At 42.4% G+C, this 21,316-nt stretch overlaps 4 protein-coding genes across 4 annotated transcripts; 2 read left to right on the forward strand and 2 right to left on the reverse strand.

Moving 5' to 3' along the window:
* Window positions 1-1,873: 1,873 nt before the first annotated feature.
* On the reverse strand, window positions 1,874-4,304 carry LOC124149323 (cytochrome P450 2C23-like). The gene has a single exon (XM_046520828.2). The coding sequence runs from the start codon at window positions 4,067-4,069 to the stop codon at window positions 2,567-2,569; it is 1,503 nt and encodes a 500-aa protein (XP_046376784.2). The 5' UTR covers window positions 4,070-4,304; the 3' UTR covers window positions 1,874-2,566.
* Window positions 4,305-5,653: 1,349 nt separating this feature from the next.
* On the forward strand, window positions 5,654-7,806 carry LOC124149325 (cytochrome P450 2H2-like). Its single transcript, XM_046520830.2, has one exon. It carries the CDS (start codon window positions 5,998-6,000, stop codon window positions 7,483-7,485), a length of 1,488 nt encoding a protein of 495 aa, XP_046376786.1. The 5' UTR covers window positions 5,654-5,997; the 3' UTR covers window positions 7,486-7,806.
* A 185-nt stretch (window positions 7,807-7,991) lies between these two features.
* LOC124149324 (cytochrome P450 2H2-like) lies at window positions 7,992-11,445 on the forward strand. Its single transcript, XM_046520829.2, has 2 exons — window positions 7,992-10,614; window positions 10,703-11,445. Exon 1 carries the CDS (start codon window positions 9,087-9,089, stop codon window positions 10,608-10,610), a length of 1,524 nt encoding a protein of 507 aa, XP_046376785.1. The 5' UTR covers window positions 7,992-9,086; the 3' UTR covers window positions 10,611-10,614; window positions 10,703-11,445.
* A 1,957-nt stretch (window positions 11,446-13,402) lies between these two features.
* LOC124149326 (E3 SUMO-protein ligase ZBED1-like) lies at window positions 13,403-18,538 on the reverse strand. Its single transcript, XM_046520832.2, has 2 exons — window positions 18,346-18,538; window positions 13,403-15,916 (listed from the first exon to the last, which is right to left on the reverse strand). The coding sequence occupies exon 2, from the start codon at window positions 15,895-15,897 to the stop codon at window positions 13,918-13,920; it is 1,980 nt and encodes a 659-aa protein (XP_046376788.1). The 5' UTR covers window positions 15,898-15,916; window positions 18,346-18,538; the 3' UTR covers window positions 13,403-13,917.
* Window positions 18,539-21,316: the final 2,778 nt, after the last annotated feature.

Genomic DNA, 21,316 nt, shown 5'->3' on the forward strand with positions numbered 1-21,316 from the left:
TGTAATGCAGGTAATTAAGTGTTTCATTTGTGCTGATGTCAACAGTTATTTGTGTTAAAATATTATACTCAAGTGAGAAGCGTTTCCTTTCCTCAGTATCTGTTTTAGTGGATATTGTATTTACGAGAATGAGTTTTGATAAATATTCAAAATGAGTAGTTTTGATGAAAAGTTTTGACTGTAAAGAACTGTTTGTGATTATAAGAACATTCTAATTATGTATTCCGAGTCAGATTTGTTTGAGTCAGATTATGATATTTTAGGATTAAAGGTTTTACATTTGAAGACACTTTAACTGTATGTCTCAGTTGATTCACGGAGATACTTGGGTTAATTGTTCCCATGTAGGAGATCAGATTCAGTTGCTTTTATTTGAGAAGAGAGAATGTCCGAACAATTGATTTAAGTGTGGGAAATTCAACTATTGTGTATGTGATTTGGTGTCTCTTGTCAAACATGTTTGACATTTGACAGTATGTGTAAATTATTGCAATGTGCTTATATTGAATGTAAATAATTGTACATTAATGGAGCCAATAAATTTTAATATACACTTTGTGTTTGTTTGAAAATAATCATCATATCTTGGACTTAATGGTGTGAATGTATTTATTTAATATAAGGGAACACTTCTTCAGCAACCTGTGCTTGCCGTAAAGGCGACTGCTTGTCGTAAGAGGCGACTAACGGGATTGGGTGGTCAGGCTCGCTGACTTGGCTGATGCATGTCATTGTATCCCAATTACATAGATCGATGCTCATGATATCAGTCACTGGATATAGCTGAAAACCAAAGTTGTAAATGTCTAAAACCTTTGTCACTTTGGACATTGCTCCCATACACTAAGCTAACGTGTTGTGAAATTACTAAAATACTTTTCAAAGCTGTCTGAAACTGAATCACTTACCTCTTCCATATCATCAAACTTGCAAGATGGTTTGTTTGTTTGTTGTTTAACGCCGCTCGCAGCAATATTCAAACTACATGACGGCGGTCTGTAAATAATCGAATCTGGACCAGAAAAATCCAGTGATTGACATCATGAGCATTGATCCATGCAATTGGGATACGGTGACATGTGAGTTAATAGGTACGAGGAGTGTTCATTAAAGATTTCCCCTAAACACTTAGGGTTATCATATTTGGTTGAAATTTCACATGTGTAATGATACATGTATCTATGGGTTGGTTATGTCTGAATTTGCAGCACCGAACTATTAATCTTACCACTTTTACAGGTGTTATGATCGAGTAGGGTGTGACAATGGAGCCAGTAGAATACCGAGCAGTGATTAGGTTTTTATATTTGAAAGGTCGCACACCAAAAGAAACTTTCGATGAAATGAAAGCAACTTATGGGGAAGATGCCCCATCATATGACGTTGTTAAACACTGGCATCGCCAGTTCAAGCGTGGTCGGACATCTGTGGAAACAGCTTCCATTCCTGGTCGCCCCTATTCAGCCATTGATGAGGACACTATCCATCAAGTGGAGACCGCCATTTTGGCAGACCGACGTATAACTGTTTGCCAGTTAGCACAAGATGTCAAGATCAGTGTAGGGTCTGTGGAAAAAATCATCAATGACAATTGAACATGCATAAGGTGTCTGCACGATGGATTCCCAGGTTGCTCACACCTTTCCAAAAACAGGAACGAGTCAATTATAAAACGATGGGAGAAGTGTGTTACTCTTGGTGGTTCCTATGTGGAGAAAGACTAATACCTATGCCAAGTTTCATTCAACTAGGTCCATTGGAAGTGGGTCAGGGGAAATCTTTAATGAACACCCCTCGTAGTTGTTGCAAGTGGTCATACCTCATCATATGTTAACTGTATGTATTGTATAATATATCACAATGTTTTGCAATACTTTTTTATTAAATATAGAATAATAGAATATCTCTTTCAATGTTACAACATACACCCAACAGTCAAATTTTCTAAACATACAAAATTACATCACTGTCCTTATATTCTCAAAAATGGATATTCTGTCAACAAATAGGGTAAATAAAGGCCACACAACCCTTTCCATTATCAAAAAGACATTTCCTGAAAGGAGTGTCAATTGTACATTTCTAATATCATAAACATGTGTCGGAATAAATCACTATCAAATAGTGATGACCCCAAGTGTTCATCAACTTCACAGTTCATAGTTCATATTACAGTAATTGATCCTGTCATCAGTCACAAAGTCTCCAACACTTATTAGATCAATATTCATCACCACGAATAAACATTTGCATTATATGTGTGCTACAACAGAAGGGGCATGTAGTTATTCATCACTGAAGTCGCCACTAATTCCATAATGTTTGTGACATTGCCGAAATCATTTATCATACTTTATGCCTCACAGGGATGCCATGTGTGAACTCATTCTTGATGTAGTTGTGGTACAATAAGAAGGATTATAAAATCTCACTCACTCACAAAGAGAAAGATTTAGGGTTCAGTTTGGCCAAACCACTGACTTGATAAATGTGGGATTCCAATGTTGGTCAAGGTTACAGAATCAATATGTGGTCATGGTCAAGTACAAGGAACAACCCACAGACATCAGACTCTTGGTGCTGCAATGAACTTAAATGGCAGTGGGGCAAACGTTACTCCCGGCACAGCCTCCATGGTTGGCGGTTGCTCATCTTCAGGTTGTTGGAACCGGAAGCGCTGAATCATTGCTGTCAGGAAAAGGAATAGTTCCATCCTTGCCAGAGACTCCCCAATACAGGCCCGCTTGCCCAGAAAGAAGGGGATGAGTTCCTCGGGCTTCACAAACTTTCCATCGTCATCCAAAAATCTCTCAGGCTGAAACCTTTCCGGATCTTTGAAGGTTCCAGGGTTCATAAGCACAGAGTCAATGTTGGGCAGCACGATAACTCCTTTAGGGAATGTGTAGCCCCTGAACTTTAGGTCATGAGGCACACTGTGCCAGATTGACACAGGGATGATGTTGGCCACTCTCTGTATCTCAGCTATGGTTGCTTCAACATAAGGTAACTCCAGCTTGTCCGACATAAGTGGCAGCCTCTCTTGGCCGATGTTCATCTTGATTTCTTGGAAACATTTTTCTTGAATTTCAGGATATTTCAAGAGCAGTAGAACGGCCCATCGTATGGTAGTCGCAGTGGTTTCAGTTCCTGCAAGGAACAAATCACCAATTACTTTTTCCAGATTTTCTAAGCCAATGGACGACTCCGCGTTTTCACGCTCCTTCCGCTTAATCTCTCTTATGTAAGCTGATATATAATCATCAATGTTGGACTCATCATACTCTTTCAAATGCTCATCCATAGAAGGTTTTGTCAGATTGTTGACAAAGAATGCCAGATTCGCCAGTGTCCTTTTGAACTTGAATGGGTCTCCCGGAATATACCGAGCAAGTGGTATGAAGTTCAAGCCGGCTGTAGCTCCAACTGACTGAAGGTTTTCATCTATTTTAGCTGTCAAGTCCTTGAAGAATTGGTCGCCATAGACAAATCTTTTGCCAAGCACTATAGAAGTGATGATGTTGGCCACCGCCGTGTGGATCAAATCTCGGAAATCAAACTTCTTTCCTTTCATCCCTGCAATTTCATGCAGAAACGAGGCTGATTCTTCGTTAACCTTCACCTGCAGTATGTTCCTGCCCATCCCGAAGTCTCTCAGCGTGGACAGCGTGAAGCGCCTCTGTTCCTTCCAGACCTGTCCGGATGTTCCGGCCAAGCCCATGCCGTTGCTAACCTCGTCAACCACAAAAACATGAGGACGATCAGAGAAAACATCACCGTGCTTCACAAAAGCGTCTTTCAAGACCTCATAGCCATTCAAGATGATCACTAACCGATTACCAATATACACACTAAAAATGTCACCGTATTTTTTATGCCATTCTCGGAATTTCTTCTTCGGATTCTTCCCGATGGACAACGCATGGCCGACAAGCGGTAAGGGGAAACCTGGCCCCGGGGGTGTTCCCGACGGCCTCCTGAACGTCAGCCACAGCACGAGGGCACCAACACCACAACTGAGAATTGCTGTCAGATTGTCCGTGAAAAATATACTCAGCATTGTCGCTTTCATTCTTTTAAAATAGGGTATTTGGGCCTCACCGAGAGGATTGTTATTTCCTTCAGTAGACGGTATACACGAGTGTAGATTTACTCAGTCAAGATATAGGGACGTAGATATATACACCAGTCGTGATACAGGACTGTAGATGTAACTTCACACACCAGTCGACTTAGTTCCACCACATATTTGTACTAGTTATTTCAAGTGAACGCGTAAATATAGCCCCCCCTACGCGTACCGCCTGCACAAATCAAGGGAATGTACAGTGTGGCGAAACGGGAAGACGTGTATGTTGGATTTGAATCAAGGCCAGTGAAACTATGACAGGCTGTATGTGAAAAGGCGAAACATGGACCTCGGACCCAGATAGTATTTTATCAGTGGTTGATCCCGTATCAAAGAATATCTTCTTGGCCCACTTTACTTTGCCCTATATTGCTCTTATGTTTGGGACCGCCTCCGTGGTCTAATGGTAGAGCGTCCGCCCGGAGAGCGGAAGGTCCGGGGTTCAATCCCCGGCCGCGTCATACCAAAAGACGTTAAAAGATGGTACTTATTGTTACCCTGTCTGGCGCTCGGCATTAAGGGGCTAAAACAAGGACAGGTCGGCTCGGAGTCAGTATACTGTGTCTGAGTGTGGTATTCATGTTAAACTGCGGCATGGTATCTCAGCAGGCTTGCACTATAAATCGGCATCAGTCCGGACTAGAACAAGCAGCCATTTACACGTGCATGCACGTCGCTATATAAGTGCAATAATCTTGGACGCGACGTTAAACCCCATTTCACCTCACCTCACCTCACCTCTCTTATGTTTCTTAATCTGTACAGGGACAGGTGTCGCCGATTTACTGTGCAGACAGTAAGTTACATTTAAAACCACATGACCGACAATAGAGCTGCACATACACTTCATCCCAAACCTTCAGGTTCAACATCTGTATATTATCCTTTGCTACCGTTCCACAAGTGTGCCTCACTTTCCCTGAACCATATTATTTTCCCTTCCGCCCATCCCTGACTGGAATGCTATAACCCAAAATAAAGCAAGTCTATATGTTTAACAGGTTCAGGGCTGAATCTCCCATCTCTCTGAGGCTCCTTTCAATTTAAATGAAGTCGTTTGTTTCTATCAAAATTGCATTCTGAATAATCAATGTCCATTGGTTGTCAAATTTGATGACGTATATCGATCCATCAGTTCATGTTTACCCCATTTACGCAAAGACATAACTATATGTCAGACTGAGTCTGCATTGTTACATTTTTCATGAACGCAGGTGATTCTCACTGCTGCTCACTTGAGGCAAACAAAAGTCAGCCCTGTAGACTTTCAGTATACAGGTGACCCCTGGTTTTGTATATTCAACAACGGGAATTGTTACATTTTTCATGAACGCAGGTCATTGTCACTGGTGTTCACCCTTAAAGCAAACAAAAGTCAGCTCTGTAGACTGTCAGTATACAGGTTACCCCTGGCTGTGTATATTCAACCACAGGAATTCGTAGCTGTACACAAATAGAACTGTTTTTACTGACCCATGTTTATTGACCCATGACATTTGGCCTCGAAGGATACAATGGTCAGTAAGTGAGTCGATAAAATAGGTTTGTGAACAGCTGCCATCGAATGCTTGTGGTTCAACAACGCCATAACGACGGGAAAAGGACTGAATGTACATATATCCCTGCATAGTGCTTAACACAGTGCAGCAGTGCGTATTTACACAACTCGCAGCCCAGTTTTTTCAATGCGACGATGAACCCTGGAGGCGCACTTTGAATGCACATGCATTGTCCTTGGCCTGTGGCTAAAAATAACCTATCGCGTTCGTGTGACAACGAAAGCCTCGTTACCCTGTGAAGTAAATCTGGGTTGAACAGTGGATTGGGAGTGTGGTCCGAGGATAGAGTATACGGAGAGACACAGGGTAACAATGTTGGAAGAAGTTTTCACCGGATATGCGACTCCGATTCTGGTATCAGGGATATGTCTGCTTGCACTGTGGTTCAGTACCAGACGTCCATCCGGGCTTCCTCCTGGGCCGAGACCTTTACCTGTCTTAGGCAACCTGCTGTCCTTGAAACCTGACTTTAGGGAACAGTTTCAAGCATGGAGAAAACAACACGGAGATTTGTTCACTCTCTATCTAGGCAACCGTTTAACTATAGTGTTAAACGGATACGATGCAGTGAAGGAGGCACTGGTGAAGAATAGCGAGGTCTTCGCCGTGAGGCCCTACGCAGTTGTGTTTGACGATCTTTTCAAGAACAAGGGAGTGATATCAAGCAATGGGGACGTGTGGAAGGAACAGAGAAGATTAACCCTCTCCACGCTGAGAGACTTTGGAATGGGGAAAAATATGCTTCAAGAAAAGATCAATGAGGAGATTAGGGTTTGTCTTGAGGTTATCGCAGACCAGAAGGGACAGAAGTACGACACTAATCATATTATCCAGACATCTGTGTCGAATATTATTTGTTCTATGGTGTTTGGGAGACGATTTCAGTATGACGATCCACTGTTTATAGAATATCTGAGAAGGACAGACGAGAACTTCAAGGCAGCTGGGAGGCTTGGCGGTCTCAACTTCATCCCATTTGCAAAGCATATTCCTGGTGACCTTTTCCTGTATCACAAGACAGCTGAGAACATTGCGTTTTACGAGGACAGGCTGATAAAACCTTCCATTGAAGAACATCTCAAGGCTTTTGATGAGAATAACATCGACGACTTTATCGCTGCATACATCAGAGAGATGAAGGTTAAGGAGAAACAAGGCGTGGAGACGTCCATTGGATATGACAATCTGGTAAAGGTCATCGGAGATTTGTTCATTGCTGGGACCGACACCACGTCTACTACCATTCAGTGGATACTGTTGTATCTAACAGTTCATCAAGACATCCAGGCTAAATGCTTCAAGGAAATCGAAGACAATATTGGAACACAGAAACTGCCCGGGATGACTGACAAGCTGAAGCTTCCTTACATAGAAGCAACCATTACAGAAGTACAGAGGATCGCCAATATTGCTACCATAGCTGGATTCCATGGCGTCACCGAAGACATAGTATTCAGAGGATATCGCCTCCCCGCTGGGTGCATTATCTTCCCAAACTTAGACTCTGTCATGATGGATCCTGCAATTTGGGAAAATCCTGGACAATTTCGACCAGAGAGGTTTCTCGGTGCGGATGGTAAATTCACCAAACCCGAGGAATTCATCCCGTTCTCAATGGGTAAGAGGGCGTGCCCAGGAGAGTCACTTGCCCGGATGGAGCTGTTCCTGTTCATCACGGGTCTCCTCCAACGGTTTCAATTCTTGCCACCGGAAGATGAACCGCCGCTCTCGATGGAGCCCGTGCCTGGAGCAGTGCTGAAGTCTCAACCCTTCAAGGTCGTGACTGTACCTAGGAATTAGATTGTGTCGCTGTGTACTTTATAACTGAACAGGGATCGTGTAATTATGTTTGAAATATCACCAAGAGGGTTAGTTATTTTTGTTATACGCAAACCCGATCACCAATTACATTTTCGAATGTATATATGTTTAACGTGTATCAAAACAAAACGCAAGGATGTAGGGGTGGGGTGGATGATATGTTTGCTGGTTCCGTGTATGCATTGGAGATTAGCTGTTGGTACAGACTGATGCAAGGTATAGTTGCCTGTAGCTCTTATCTTACCATTACTCTTGTATGAAGCCAATGGAATTAAGAGAGGTAAACAAGTATTAAATTTTGGTTTGTATTTGTAACAAATGTGAAGACCATCAAGCGCAATGTATTCTGACTCCCCTATGAGTGAGTGGGTATGGATTTACGCCGCTTTTAGTAATATTCCAGCAATATCACGGCGGGGGACACCAGAATTGGGCTTCACACGTGCTAACGCTTTAACCACTAGGCTACCCGACCGCCCCTCTCCCCTATGATGTGTCTCGGTTTGATCACTGGCTGCTAACTCTCAATCGGACATTGTTATACTATCTCTAGTGAGCTGTGCTTGCTACAGCAGGTGAGTGAGTAGTTTTACGCCGCTTTTAGAAATCTTTCAGCAATATCACGGCCAGGGACACCAGAAATAGGCTTCACACATTGTATCCCCGTAAGGAATCGAACCTGGATCTTCGGCGTGACGAACGGACGCTTTGACCATTGGGCTACCTCATCGCTCCTCAACTGATATGCAGTTAATTGAAAGCCCGAAGTGACGCATATTCAGGTGGCAGACATTTACCATAAAACATTGGGCTGGATAGTTAGAGCGTTCGCTCGTCGCGGGTTCACTTTCCATTGTGGGTTTACTGTATGAAACCCAACACCAACACCGTGATATTAAATAATTAATGCCAAAAGCGGTGTAAAGCATCACCCACTCACGGTATCCAGCGTTTGTATGTAGTGCAAATTTTTCTGGTAGAATGTGCTCGGAAACGAGAACATACATGTTGCATAATTTATTCTTTTGTTGACTCTCGCTTACCCAGTAGTGCTGAAGTGGAACTTAGTCACTATTTGGTAAAATTATTAATTATGATATAATTATTAACTCATACTGTAATACTAAATGAATAAATATTATTAAGTCAACAACTATTTTTACAATTTCATATGTGATGTAGTAATATCAATGTTCAAAACATTTAAATTACTAAAACATCTAGAAAAAACATTAAATAAAAAAATCTAATGTTAGTCATCAGAAATTATAGTCCACTTTCTCACACCGTAACAACATAGGCGTAAATTCTACATCTGAATGGCAATGTGGCGAGCTGGTGCACTATTCATAGTATCACTAAGACTATTCTATCCAATAACCTCTTTCAGTCGGTCGATACCCTGCGCAGAGCAATGCGGCGGTGAGCCTGGTATAGTCAGCCTTAATCGCTTTATTGACTGAGCTCCTGGGCCGTTTCGATTTGACGAATTATGTGACAGGTAAAATGTGTCTCGACATGTCTGGGATTTGGGAGATGGTTGTTTATAACAGTCGTCCTTGCAGCTGCAACCTGTAAGTATGGACCAGCTAACGCAGATGATTTGTGACAATGTTACTACGACCTTGATTGTCGTTGGATCCGTGCTAGTTGCTGTGTGGCACTTTAGCAGACGACACTCACAACTTCCGCCCGGACCCAGGCTGCGCTTGCCTTTGTTTGGAAATATGTTTTCAGTTACACGGGGCATTAGAGAGGCGTTACAAGAATGGAGGAAGGATTACGGTGATATATTCTGTTTATACCTTGGACAACGCCGTGTCGTGGTGCTAAACGGTTATGACGTCATAAACGAAAGCCTTGTCACACACGGGCACTTGTTCGTGAAACGGCCAGACCTGTTCGTTTCTGAGTATCCCAATCATGGCAGGGGCGTTCTGGGGACGGCTGTGACAGTTGGGTTGGAACAACAGCGAATAGCTGACGTTTGTCTCCGAGGTTTTACAAGCGGATCCGGAAAGGACATTTTGGAAATTAGGACTGGCGAAGAAGTCAATAATTTACTACGGCTTATCAAAGAAGAAAGTCGTCGAAATTTGGACCTACGATCTTTTATTAACTTCGCTGTCACTAACGTCACATGTTCTATTTTGTTCGGCAAACGATTTGAAGATGATGACCCACTCTTTGTTGAGTATTTGAAACGACGACAAGAGGATTTTAGTTTGACGGCCATTTTAGAGTTTATGCCATACCTGCGTTATTTGCCAGGAGATATATTCAATATAAAACGTTTGGCCGAAAATGTTGCATTTACAGAGGATGAAATAATCAAACCTTCCATAAAACGCCATGAGAAGGATTTTGATGACCACAATGTGACTCTTGTATCGGCTTTTTTAAAGGAGTGCCAAAATCTGGGCTTGCCTGTGAATGATGACCATCTTGTTAATATTGTTGCAGATTTGTTAATTGCTGGGTCGGAACCCACAGCTGTTGCTATCCAGTGGGGTATTCTTTATTTCATTGCTTACCCTGATGTACAGGACAGAGTCTACCAAGAAATCAAACAGAATGTAGGCTTGCATCGTGTCCCGAACATGTCGGATATGGAAAGCCTCCCTTATGTTCAAGCAACTATTTCTGAGGTGCTGAGGTGTGTGAACGTAAATCCTTACGGTGCCCGGCGGTTTGCTTCCCGTGACGTTATGTTCCGGGGATACCTTATTCCAGAAGACACAATGATTGTACCTGTTTTAGAATCAGCGTTGTTTGACCAAGAACATTGGGACAACCCAGAAGAATTTAAACCGGAGAGATTTCTGAATGAGGAAGGGCATTTTGTAAAACACAAACAATGGATTCCTTTTTCTATTGGTCAAAGCTCATGCTTAGGTGAACAATTGGCAACTTTGGAAATGTTCTTGTTTCTCTCAGCAATGATTCAACAATTTCGGTTTCGGAAATCAGAAAAGTCAAAGTCGCTATCTTTCAATTCCGATACAAATTTGTCATTCAGACCTTATCCGAAGTGTGTTCAGTTGATTGACAGGCACCGTGTAAGCGAACATAGGAATAACATTCCATCATGCTACCTTCGTTAATGACATATTTGTGGTGTTCCCCCGCCGTGATATTGCTGGAATATTGCTAAAAGCGGCGTAAAACCATACTCACTCACTCACTCGTTAATGACATGGTTTGCAAACGCGGGTCACCTACACACCGCATGATGTGTATTAAATGATGTGTTACCAAGAATACGTGTGTTAGCAAGGGAGTATTTAAAACTGCATCCTCTATATCAGGGCTGGCATTTCGGTAAATCTACACTGACGCCTGGATCCATTCCTCTGGATCTTGCGATCGCTAATTACCCGCCATTGATTTTTATTAATATTTTACCGACCAATCAAACGTCGACAAAAGGGAAAGGGTAAGGGAGGTAACTCGTGTTACCTAGAAAACAGGCTATCCCCAGTTTTAATGGACATGAAGACCTCCTTTTAATCATTAAGATTTATTTAGGGCAATTTTTGCGTCACGTTTTCGGTCAGTTTTTCAGTGTTGAATTTCTCGCAAACTCGATCATGATCAATGGAACTGTCCAAACCAACAATAAGGCTTGTCTGGTACGTTAGACCTAGTAGCTAGTCTATCAAATTGTCAAATGTAAATCAAGGGCGGGTTAGAATGGATCCTGGGGTTAGTGAAGGTTTACCGACATGCGAGCCCTGCATATACAGATGTTTAAAGGGAGGTCCAGTTGCTAAAGTGTTCACATCGTGACACCAAAGACTGTACATAGTGTGAGCCCATGTGTTATGTCGTGATTTTGCTGGAATATTTGGAACAAGTGGCGTAAAACCATCCTCACTCACATTTTGAGGCGACTAACGGGATCGGGTGGTCAGGCTCGCTGACTTGGTTGATGCATGTCATCGATCCCAATTGCGTGGATCGATGCTCATGATGTCAATCATTGGATTGTCTGGTCCAGACTCGATTATTTACAGACCGCTGTTATATAGCTGGAATATTGCTGAGTGCGGCGTTAAACAACAAACAAACAAAACATTTTGATCTAGATCTAACGTCGTGAGTTCTGTGTATGTAACCACCACTTGTATTCCCTTGCGGAGACTTTGGTGTAAAAGAGGTGACTCCGACCTTGTTTGTGTAAGAGGAGACTGAGATGGAGCGGGTAGGCGCTGGGCTCGCACAAGGCGTTATGTTTCTAGGTTTGTCAGCACCGTACCCGTGCTCGTGGGTTTCACCGAAGTGGTAAACGTCTTAGACCTGCATCACTTCGGGCTTTCCTCCCACAATAAGCTGGCACGCCGTGATATAACTGGAATAATGTTAAAAGCGGCGTTAAACCCAACTCACTCACTCACTCGTACAAGGCGACATGGATCAGGGACTGCTCAGGAGGATCAACACTCAACCATGACTGTTCGTTCGCATGTTGTTTAACGCTGCATTTTACTGGTATTCGGCGTGAACCCCCGTAGTCGTTTGAGAATGAGTTGGTTTGTAGTAGTGAGGTAGAATCTCAATACGTATATATGCATTGGTATTGTAATTTATTTCATAATAATATTTACCTTGTAATTTATTGAAAATTGTTTTTTTCATTTTCATGGGTTTTTTAATAACTGTTTAACATTGTATTCATTGTACTAATAACGTCGCTAAATAAAGGTACATCAGACTCTCAAGCCTGTCGTTTGTTTAGAACAAGGCCTTTTGATCTCAAATCAGTAATTGACGTTCAAGGCTAAATTAAGAAGGGGCGCCTGACTTCGTTGATGCATGTCAGCGTATCCCAATTGCGTAGATCGATGCTCGTGACGTGTATCGATTATTTCCAGACCGCCGCCATAGAGCTGGAATATTGCTGAGTGCGGCATTAAGCAACAAACAAACAAACAAACAAACAATCAGACCGCCTCCGTGGTATGGTGGATAGGGTGTCTGACTGGAGAGCGGAAGGTCAGTGGTTTGAACCCCGGCAGCGTCATACCAAAAGACGTCAGTCACGCTAAGTGTATCTCTCGGAATGAACAATCAAGCCGGTAGTGGTACGGAAATGTACACACACACGCACACACGCACACAATGTCCACCCGCTGTCTCGGGTTTAATTCCACACACGGTACGGCGTGGGAAGCCTATCCTAGTGTTGTTTTGAAAGAGTATTTATAAAAACATGATATAGCTTTCAAATCATGCCACTTCTCCATTATCATAAAGGCTCTCTAATATATACATGGACAGACCCCGTGGTGATTCTGGGTTAGAATTGGTCCCCAGCAAACAAAGGTGGTCAATAGCGGGGGCCTAATTTATTACGTGTCATCGTACCTTTGTTGTTTGTTTGTTCTTTAACGCCGCACTCAGCCATATTCCAGCTATATGACGGTTGAAGATACTTTAGATAATTTTGCATCTAAGTTCGATGTTCTACGCGTTATGTTTGAATGCGTAAACGCCACACCCAGCATTATTTCAGCTATATGACGGCTGTCTGTAAATAATCAAGTATGGACCATACAATCAAGTGATTAACATCATGAGCATCGATCTACGCAAATGGAATACAATGACATGCATCAACCAAGTCAGCAAGCCTGAACACCCGACTACGTTAACCGCCTCTTACGACAAGCATGGGTTGCTGAAGATCTATTCTACCCCGGATCTTCACGGGTTTGTCGTCGTACCTCGACGGCGTAGATCGTTGCTCACAATATCGATCACTGGATTGTCTGGTCCTGTGTCGATTATATACAGGCTGTTGTGATTCAGTTAGAATATTGCTGAGTGAGGCGTCAAACAACAAACAAACACACAGACATACATGGTACATCTGGGACAAAATCGACAACAGCCGCACTAGTACTCAATATATATTTCAAAGACACAAGTAAGTCAATGTTAATGGAAATATACATATTTTCACAACACCAGTGGTGGTCGTCAGTTTGTCCGTTTAAGTTTATGGTGTTGGGGCATTCACCCGAATGTTTTGGGGAAGCCCACAACTCAGTATTGCTCAGGACGCCAGTGAACGATTATGTTTCAGTAAGATCTGATGACAAAATACCCCCATCACAACGCGCCAAATCCTGAATCTGTCGGTCCCTGACCAACTTCAGGTGCCATAATGTGTGCGTGTGTAGTCCACAGAGCTTCTTTGATACAACCGTGCGTGCGTAGTGTCACCGATCACGACGGATGGAGATAACAAAGCATTGTCAGTATGACTGTTCCCGCTGTAGCATCATCACAGCGATGACGCAATGGCATAACGTTTTTACAGAAAGGCTGAACATAGTTAGAAAGCACTAAAACGGTACTCGAAGAAACCCTTCATTTCGTAAATGACAGAAGTATTTCTGCCTTGATTTAAAAAGTCATTTTGAGATTTTGATGATTCTTGTTGAGGAAAATCATGGCATCGAGGTTCTTGGGTGGAATGCATGACCTTTGAACCCTGACGGGATCTCTGTCTGGGAGGAAGATATGCTCAGCCGGTCTGGAGGTGGCCATGACGCACATGTACTTCTTCGCAAGGCATGAGATGTTGGGGAAGATCTTCTCCCTCTCGTACCACCAGATCAGTGAGGTGCTAGATGTGATCTGCTTCTCCGCCATAAACCGGTCAATTTCCGAACTCACCATCTCCACCGGCGACATTTTGTCCAAAGGGACGTCATCCTTGTGACCTACTACATCGGACAGCCAGTCGTTTTCAAATTTAGAAGCAGGAGATTTAAACTTCATCCTCTTTTTAACAGGTTCTTCCGAACTAGGGCTACTTCCATGGACGTCCGATCCGTTCGAGATAGAGAATGGTGGTCCTAGGATGATGTTCTGAATGTATTCATCGTCACTGTCCACTTCCTGTTTGATCTGAAAGTCCGTCAAGAAAGGTCGCAGCGCTGCATCATAGAGCAGCCGCCTGGCCTTTTCTCTCTCGACAGCCTCGACATAACGCAGTTCTTTATAACGAGGGTCTAACAGTGAGCAGACGAGAAGAATATCCCGGATGTTGTCCGAGGAGTATGGAGAACGTATTTCCTTCCAGATGGTGTTCCGACACTCTTTAATCACTGGGCAGTCTGTTTCACCTCCAAGAAGCGTGATCTCAAGCTTCTTCAGGACCGGCAGTATCATTGACACCGTGACCATCCTCTGCTCACAGAGTAACATAGAGGCATTGTTCAGGGGTCTCAGTAAGTCTACAAGCTCCTGACACAGTTTCTGGTTATTGGAATCGAACAGAAACAGACGCACGTCTTCCTTCTGTAAATCGGGATTCTGGAAAGCCATTTGTATTGAGGGCATATCTCTGATGATCTGTTCAAGCATTGTAAATGTAGAATTCCACCGATCCTCATCATCAACCTGCAAGGAATTCAAAGAAGGGAGGGATTGCTTCAGACTATCTCCAACGCCAGACATAAAGAAACGCGACAGTTTTCGGGCCGACACAATCATGCTCTGTATTTCGGGCTGGGCTAGTCCTTTCTTGGCTGCAGCGTTGATCGTTTCAGCGAAACAAGGCAAGTGTTTCCATTTCAGCAGCCCGCCGGACCTTAAAACAGTTTCATGACCTGACACAAGGATTGGTTCACATGTTATCCGCCAATTAGCTGCCTGGGTCTTCAGGGTTTCAGATATGTACCCAGCAGTTGCATCTACAGGCAGTTCCACTGTTTGCAACATAAAGGAATTTAACTGCCAAGACCTAGAAATGTAATTAGCCGTGATCGTCAAGTATCTCTCCGAGGACGACCAAATGTCTGTTGTCAAAGTAACATGCTCTTGATTTTCAAGTCTGGCTAAAACCTTAGTTCGCCCTTCCTCATACATCTGGGGCAGGAGGAAGTCCTCGAGATGTTTCCTTGAAGGAACATCTGTCTTCGGATCTAAAGTGTGTATTAGGTTCTGAAAAGCCTGACTAGCTATCGTTGTAAATGGCAGCATACCGTCAATAATAAACTCCATGATTGCATACGTCAGAGAAGAGGCTCTAGGAGACTCCTTCCCACTACTCGGTCCGTGCGCCGCTGCCATGGACGGAGGAATGTGGACGATATCGTTGACAGCTTGTGGACTTAGAGTGATGACCTGGTCATTTTCGGAGAAGCACATGACCTGAGCGACCCCGACCTGGTCCTTCTTCAGGTGATGGTTGACGTAGTGGGTGTGGAGGTTGGTGGTGTTGCCGGTGTAGCGGACGCCGATGCGGCAGTATTTGCAGATGGCCCTTGTTTTGTCCAGCGTATAACCGTCATCACTGAGATAGAAGCCGAAGTTCCTCCACACGTCGCTCTTGGCCTTGCCAGGAAACTCGAAGATCTGTCTGTATCCGCCCTCCATGTATTCAACGATCCTGGTGCTGAAAATAAATAATGACGATAATTGATAATTGGCCAAAAAAATAGTAAAATAGTAAAATACATACTAGTAACCGTCATTTCAGTGACATAGGGGGCGACGGGGTAGCCTAGTGGTTAAAACGTTCGCTCATCACGCCGAAGACCCGGGTTCGATTCCAGACATGGGTACAGTGTGTGAAGCCCATTTCTGGTGTCCCCCGCCGTGATATTGCTGGAATATTGCTAAAAGCGGCGTAAAACCATACACACTCACTCACTCAGTGTCATAGTATGTACGTTCTATTTTCTCTCTCTGGTATTCGACACGTGCTTCAGTCAATGTTGTGTGCAGTTGATTAATTGTGTAATTGTGCAATTTTGTAATTGTGCAAAGTGTATGAGAGGTGGATGCTACTGGTATATCTTTCGGCAAGACTGATTACTCTGTGGTGTTGACGTTTCATATTCATGTAAGAAAACAATAATTTCGATGTATGCCCAAAGCCAAAGAACGTATTTACTGCACCGAATGTTCTGGTTCGGGATTACGTTCAATCACTCGCCAACATGGTATGCGTTCCCGCTCCTTTCCAATGGAAGCGAGTGAGTGGTATAACGACGCCTCTAGTCATATGCGAAGAATATTCCGGCTTGGGTCGTCCAGAATTGCCTTCACATATATTGCCTGTGGTCTTTCAGCTTGACGCGCCAATACTTTCATCACTTAACTACAACACCGGCCACACGTCTCTTCGTTCTTTCGCCTCTGTGGTCCAGTGGTTGTCCGGAGGGCGGAATGTCGGTGGTTCGAAACCAGACCGTGTCATATAAAAAGAGTGAGTGAGTGAGTGAGTGAGTGAGTGAGTGAGTGAGTGAAATGTGTTTCACATATTGTACCCATGTGGGGAATCGAAACCGGGCCTTCAGCGTGACGAGCGAACGCTTTCACCACTAGGCTAACCCACCGCCCCCATACCAAAAGACGTTAATAGATGGTCGACTCGGAGTACGTATACTGTCCGTGTCTGAGTGTAGTCATGTTAAACTACGGCATGGTATCTCAGTGGGCTAGCACTAGAAAATCGGACTTAATTCGGATTAGTACAAGCGCGCGCGCGCACGCACACACACACACACACACACACACAGAGAGTATGCATGCACATGCACACAAGCCACACACACACACAGACACACGGGCATACACTTCATAAATGCAATAATCTTGAACGCGGCGTTAAACCCCATTTTCACCTCACCTTTGTTCTCATTTTACATGAAATATACTTTGAAGAAACACCTACCAAATCACATCAAATCGCATTGTGTACGAATAAAACATGACACACATCTGACCTTCGACCATGTTTTGTACCTCATCAGCAGAGAGATGTCATTTATTAATACTGTTAGATGATAACCTACTTTCAATAATTCATTATGGTGCTGGAATTTATGTTTCATATAATTAGATTGAGATGTATAACAAATTCATCTTAACAGCCTCAATACATCTGAGTTCACTCCATGATTAGAGTACAGGAAAAACCAATTTATATATACCATCGGTCAATTTCAGACTAAACAGAATATTTAACATTTCGTTATGAGCATATATATACAGCATATATACAACAAATGTCCGGGACTTAAAAATAAGTTCGTTATATCGGTCAGTTCGTTATAAGCGTGTTCGTTATAAACGTAGTTAACTGTAATGAAAATTTATGAACACTTTTATTACAGTTATGGAACTGGATTTATCCTGAACCAAAATATTGCTACTGAATTATTGGGTAAGTTTGGGGATAAAGCCAAAGTCATTTCATTTTTAAGAGTCATTCTTGCAATTAAATATAAATTTTACTTGCAAACAATTTACGAGATAAAAATAATCGGTGTACAAATAATGACGACAGAACGAAGACGTATTCCGATCCATAGGCGTCTTTGAACAGCCCGTCCACATTAGGACGCCCACACGTGGTATTATTCGGTAGCGATATCTGTGCGTTGTAGGCAATGACCTCTAATAACCGGTCAAGCATTCTCTTCATCAGACATGTGTCAGTCCTTAAACAACACACTAGCTGTGCTGTCGTGCTGGTTTGCAATCAGCCAAGTCTAGAGTTTCAGTGGTAGATGCGATAGATCCCCCAGATCCATACTATCAGACCAAAATCGAAACTGAAAGACCTCGGATAATTCACCTTGTCACATGCGAAGTGATGGTTTTCACAAACTCCGAAATGTAATAAAAACATGCATGTTAACATGTATATTTTAGTATTGGTTGGGATACCGAGTTTGCCGGAGGCGGATATGTAGACACGCCAACCTGTTATCTAGGTCAAAGTACAGCTCGATAGCCATGTACGGCTTGGTTGTGGCAGCCGAGAGACTGGTCTACAAAACGATGAAATATATTTACATCTTGTGAAACACTTACCCGTAGCACGCGCCTCGTTCTTTACTTCTTCAATAATGAACAGATTGTTTATATTCTGTCCTATCTACGTATATCTGTGGAAATTTCCATGCATTTTCATCGATAGACGACAAGAAAACGGAACCCGATAATCGCCATGAGAAATCGATCCTCCTCAGCTCGCTGGCTATACAATAACCGAGGTATTGGTCACTAGAGCGCAGTTACCTCCCTTTAACTAGTGCAATTAGAACCGGAGTTATCAGTGTGTTATTCGGGCCGTGTTACCGCGGGATATCATCTGCTTGTTTGCCTGCATTCTTTTTCTGTTGTAACTAGGACAGGTTGGGTCACTGTGACCTTTCACTTAGACGCTATATCGAAAATTTGCTGTATCAAAATAGCAGGCGATATATTTTCGATTTAATTTCATTTATATACAAGATATAAGATACAAAATGTTATTGCTGAAACGGTTCCATGTAGAAACAGTGACAGTATTCAATAAACTATATAAACAGACACATAATAAATATGTTACCTAAAGTCAATGAAAATACTGACAAAACGTTAGGGCAGGTCTCAGAATTGGCATTATCGTTTCAACACGCGCATGAACCCGACATCCATTTTAAACCGATAATGTCGAATAGATGTGTCTGTATATGGTATTTGTCGACATTGTAATGTAAGCGAAAATAGCCAAGTGTGCGAATGTTTATTTAGCGGATTATATCAACACACGAGCATGTCGGGATCAGCAAAACCTCGCTCGCGGATTGGCTGATTTTATCTGTAAACAATATACTTATTTAGGAAATGAATTTTACATTGTGGTTGTTTACTGGAGTATGTACGCTTTGAACCGTGCCAGTTAAAATCGTGTAAATATGGATGATATCACAGAACAGGGAATTTCCCACGGATTGAAAACCTTGAAGAGTAGCCTAATTATATTCGTGTGCGTCATGTATTTTGAATTGTATTCGACTTCAAAGTGAGGGTAGAAGAGGGAGGACATATTTGTCCCTGTGGCATCCAGGGGGTAATGTAATATGTTAAAATAAGTGTTTAATGAAACCTTGAGTGAAAAAGAAACATTAATTTCTCGTCCGACATTTCCGATCCTCACGATCGTGGTCAGCAGGGGAGAGAATAAAGAATTGTTCCACTCGGGGATTCCCTATGAAAAGTAGTTCTAGTCAAAAATTGTGTAACCGTCAAAAGGTGAAGTTTATACTTTGTAAACGTCACTTTGTCGAAAAATGAACGGGTCATGTGATCAGCAAATTAACCAATGAAATCATCGGAAATCCCTTAAATTTCAAAATAAGAATTTATTCTATATTAAAAAACATTACTCTGGATGAGGTCAGAATACGAAAAGAAGGACCCGAGGACTCGACCCCTGAGGTGGCCTGACCGGACCGAGACCGCAGGCCATTTAAACCGTCCTCTGTTTTATGACTGTATCTTCGCCGCCAGGCGTAAAATGTTAGCATACCAGACGCCATCTTGTTTTCTAGCAGACGAGTCAATTATCATCACGTGGAAGAACAATATTGATCATGTGACGAGTCAATATTTGAAGTCACTATCAGTCACATGATTTGGGGGTCTACATTGAAATGTATTGTTTCGTCACGTGGTACGGATGAAATTGCAAGATTCTTAATAGAGGCATAAGAATACCACATGTTGTCTGTATTGGGTCTAATATAGACACGGAATACCTATAGCCATACTCATGATAATCCGGACGCCCTTGAGAATCCTGATAAACGAGTTTTTGTCGTATACAATTTGAAGTCTGTACTTTATTATATCTATATCCTCTAGAGGTCGGGATTAAATCGGATCTGAGCGGACCAGAGTATATTCCATGTCCAGGTCCTGTGGTCGCCCTTATGCTTGGCCACACGGTGACTGCTGGTGTCTTGTGACCAGCAGATGCCTCTAGCAGACGATCCATTTGTATTTCCAAATGAGAAATTAATACATTGACAGACATAGATCTACTCATCTTTTAATAATAAATATGTAAGAGTTCAAACTGCATCTAAGCTAATTTATGTTCTTTTGTTCGATTGTATTTGGACATATATAGTTTTTGTTTCGAGCTTTAGTTTTGGTCTTTACTTTCCGATGATTGCATCTGCTTTTTTAATTATAACAAAAGGCCCCATTTATTCTAACATATTTTTAATTACACGTTTTAGGGCTGGAACAAGTGATGAGTACCACATATGTGAGCGTCATTTAGGGGGCTGTCAAGCCGTTGGAGATCATATTACTGAGCAAAGCCACTCTGTTACAAAGTAATTTGTACCAGGTGACCTGATCTCAAAGTGAGGGATGATAATGAGCTACATGGCACAGCTGATGCATAGTCTATCTTACAGTCTCTGAACCAAAGTATATATCCCTTCCGCCCAGTCCTTACTGTATTGTTATATGAAGCAAGGCTAGATTGGGGTTTTGTTTTATGTATGACAAAATCTCCCTGTTCTAATAATGGTATTGACGGATTCATACGCTAAGTGTTAAACTTCAACCACACCGGGATGTTATTTCGACAAAAAATGTTTGAATGTTTCTCTCGGCATTTTTGCAGTTATTATTTATTAGGAAATGTCCCCTTGTCACCTTATTCATATGAAACTCTTGGGGTTTATACAAGCTTTAAAAAAGGATATGTTCAATACAATAGACAACTACTAGCTGGGAAACAAACTAATTATTGTCCAATCATTCTCTGCGTGGCATTTGCAGAACAAATTACATCGAGTGTGAATGTATCCATTTGCTTCATATAATCGGGAACCTTCTGATAGTCGTATTCATACAGACCTGGTGTCTACAGTGCCCATGTATTAAGGTACTGTAAATGTATCTTGTGGAATAGCAATGTTTAAGAAAAACATTATTCAGCTGCATGGTTGGACTACTGCTTGTGTTTTTGCCATGAATCGAAGTACAGAAGCTAGTCCCC

The sequence above is a fragment of the Haliotis rufescens genome, unplaced genomic scaffold (genome assembly GCF_023055435.1).
Source record: "Haliotis rufescens isolate VD_foot unplaced genomic scaffold, xgHalRufe1.0.p SCAF_11, whole genome shotgun sequence".
Lineage (NCBI taxonomy): Eukaryota > Metazoa > Mollusca > Gastropoda > Lepetellida > Haliotidae > Haliotis > Haliotis rufescens.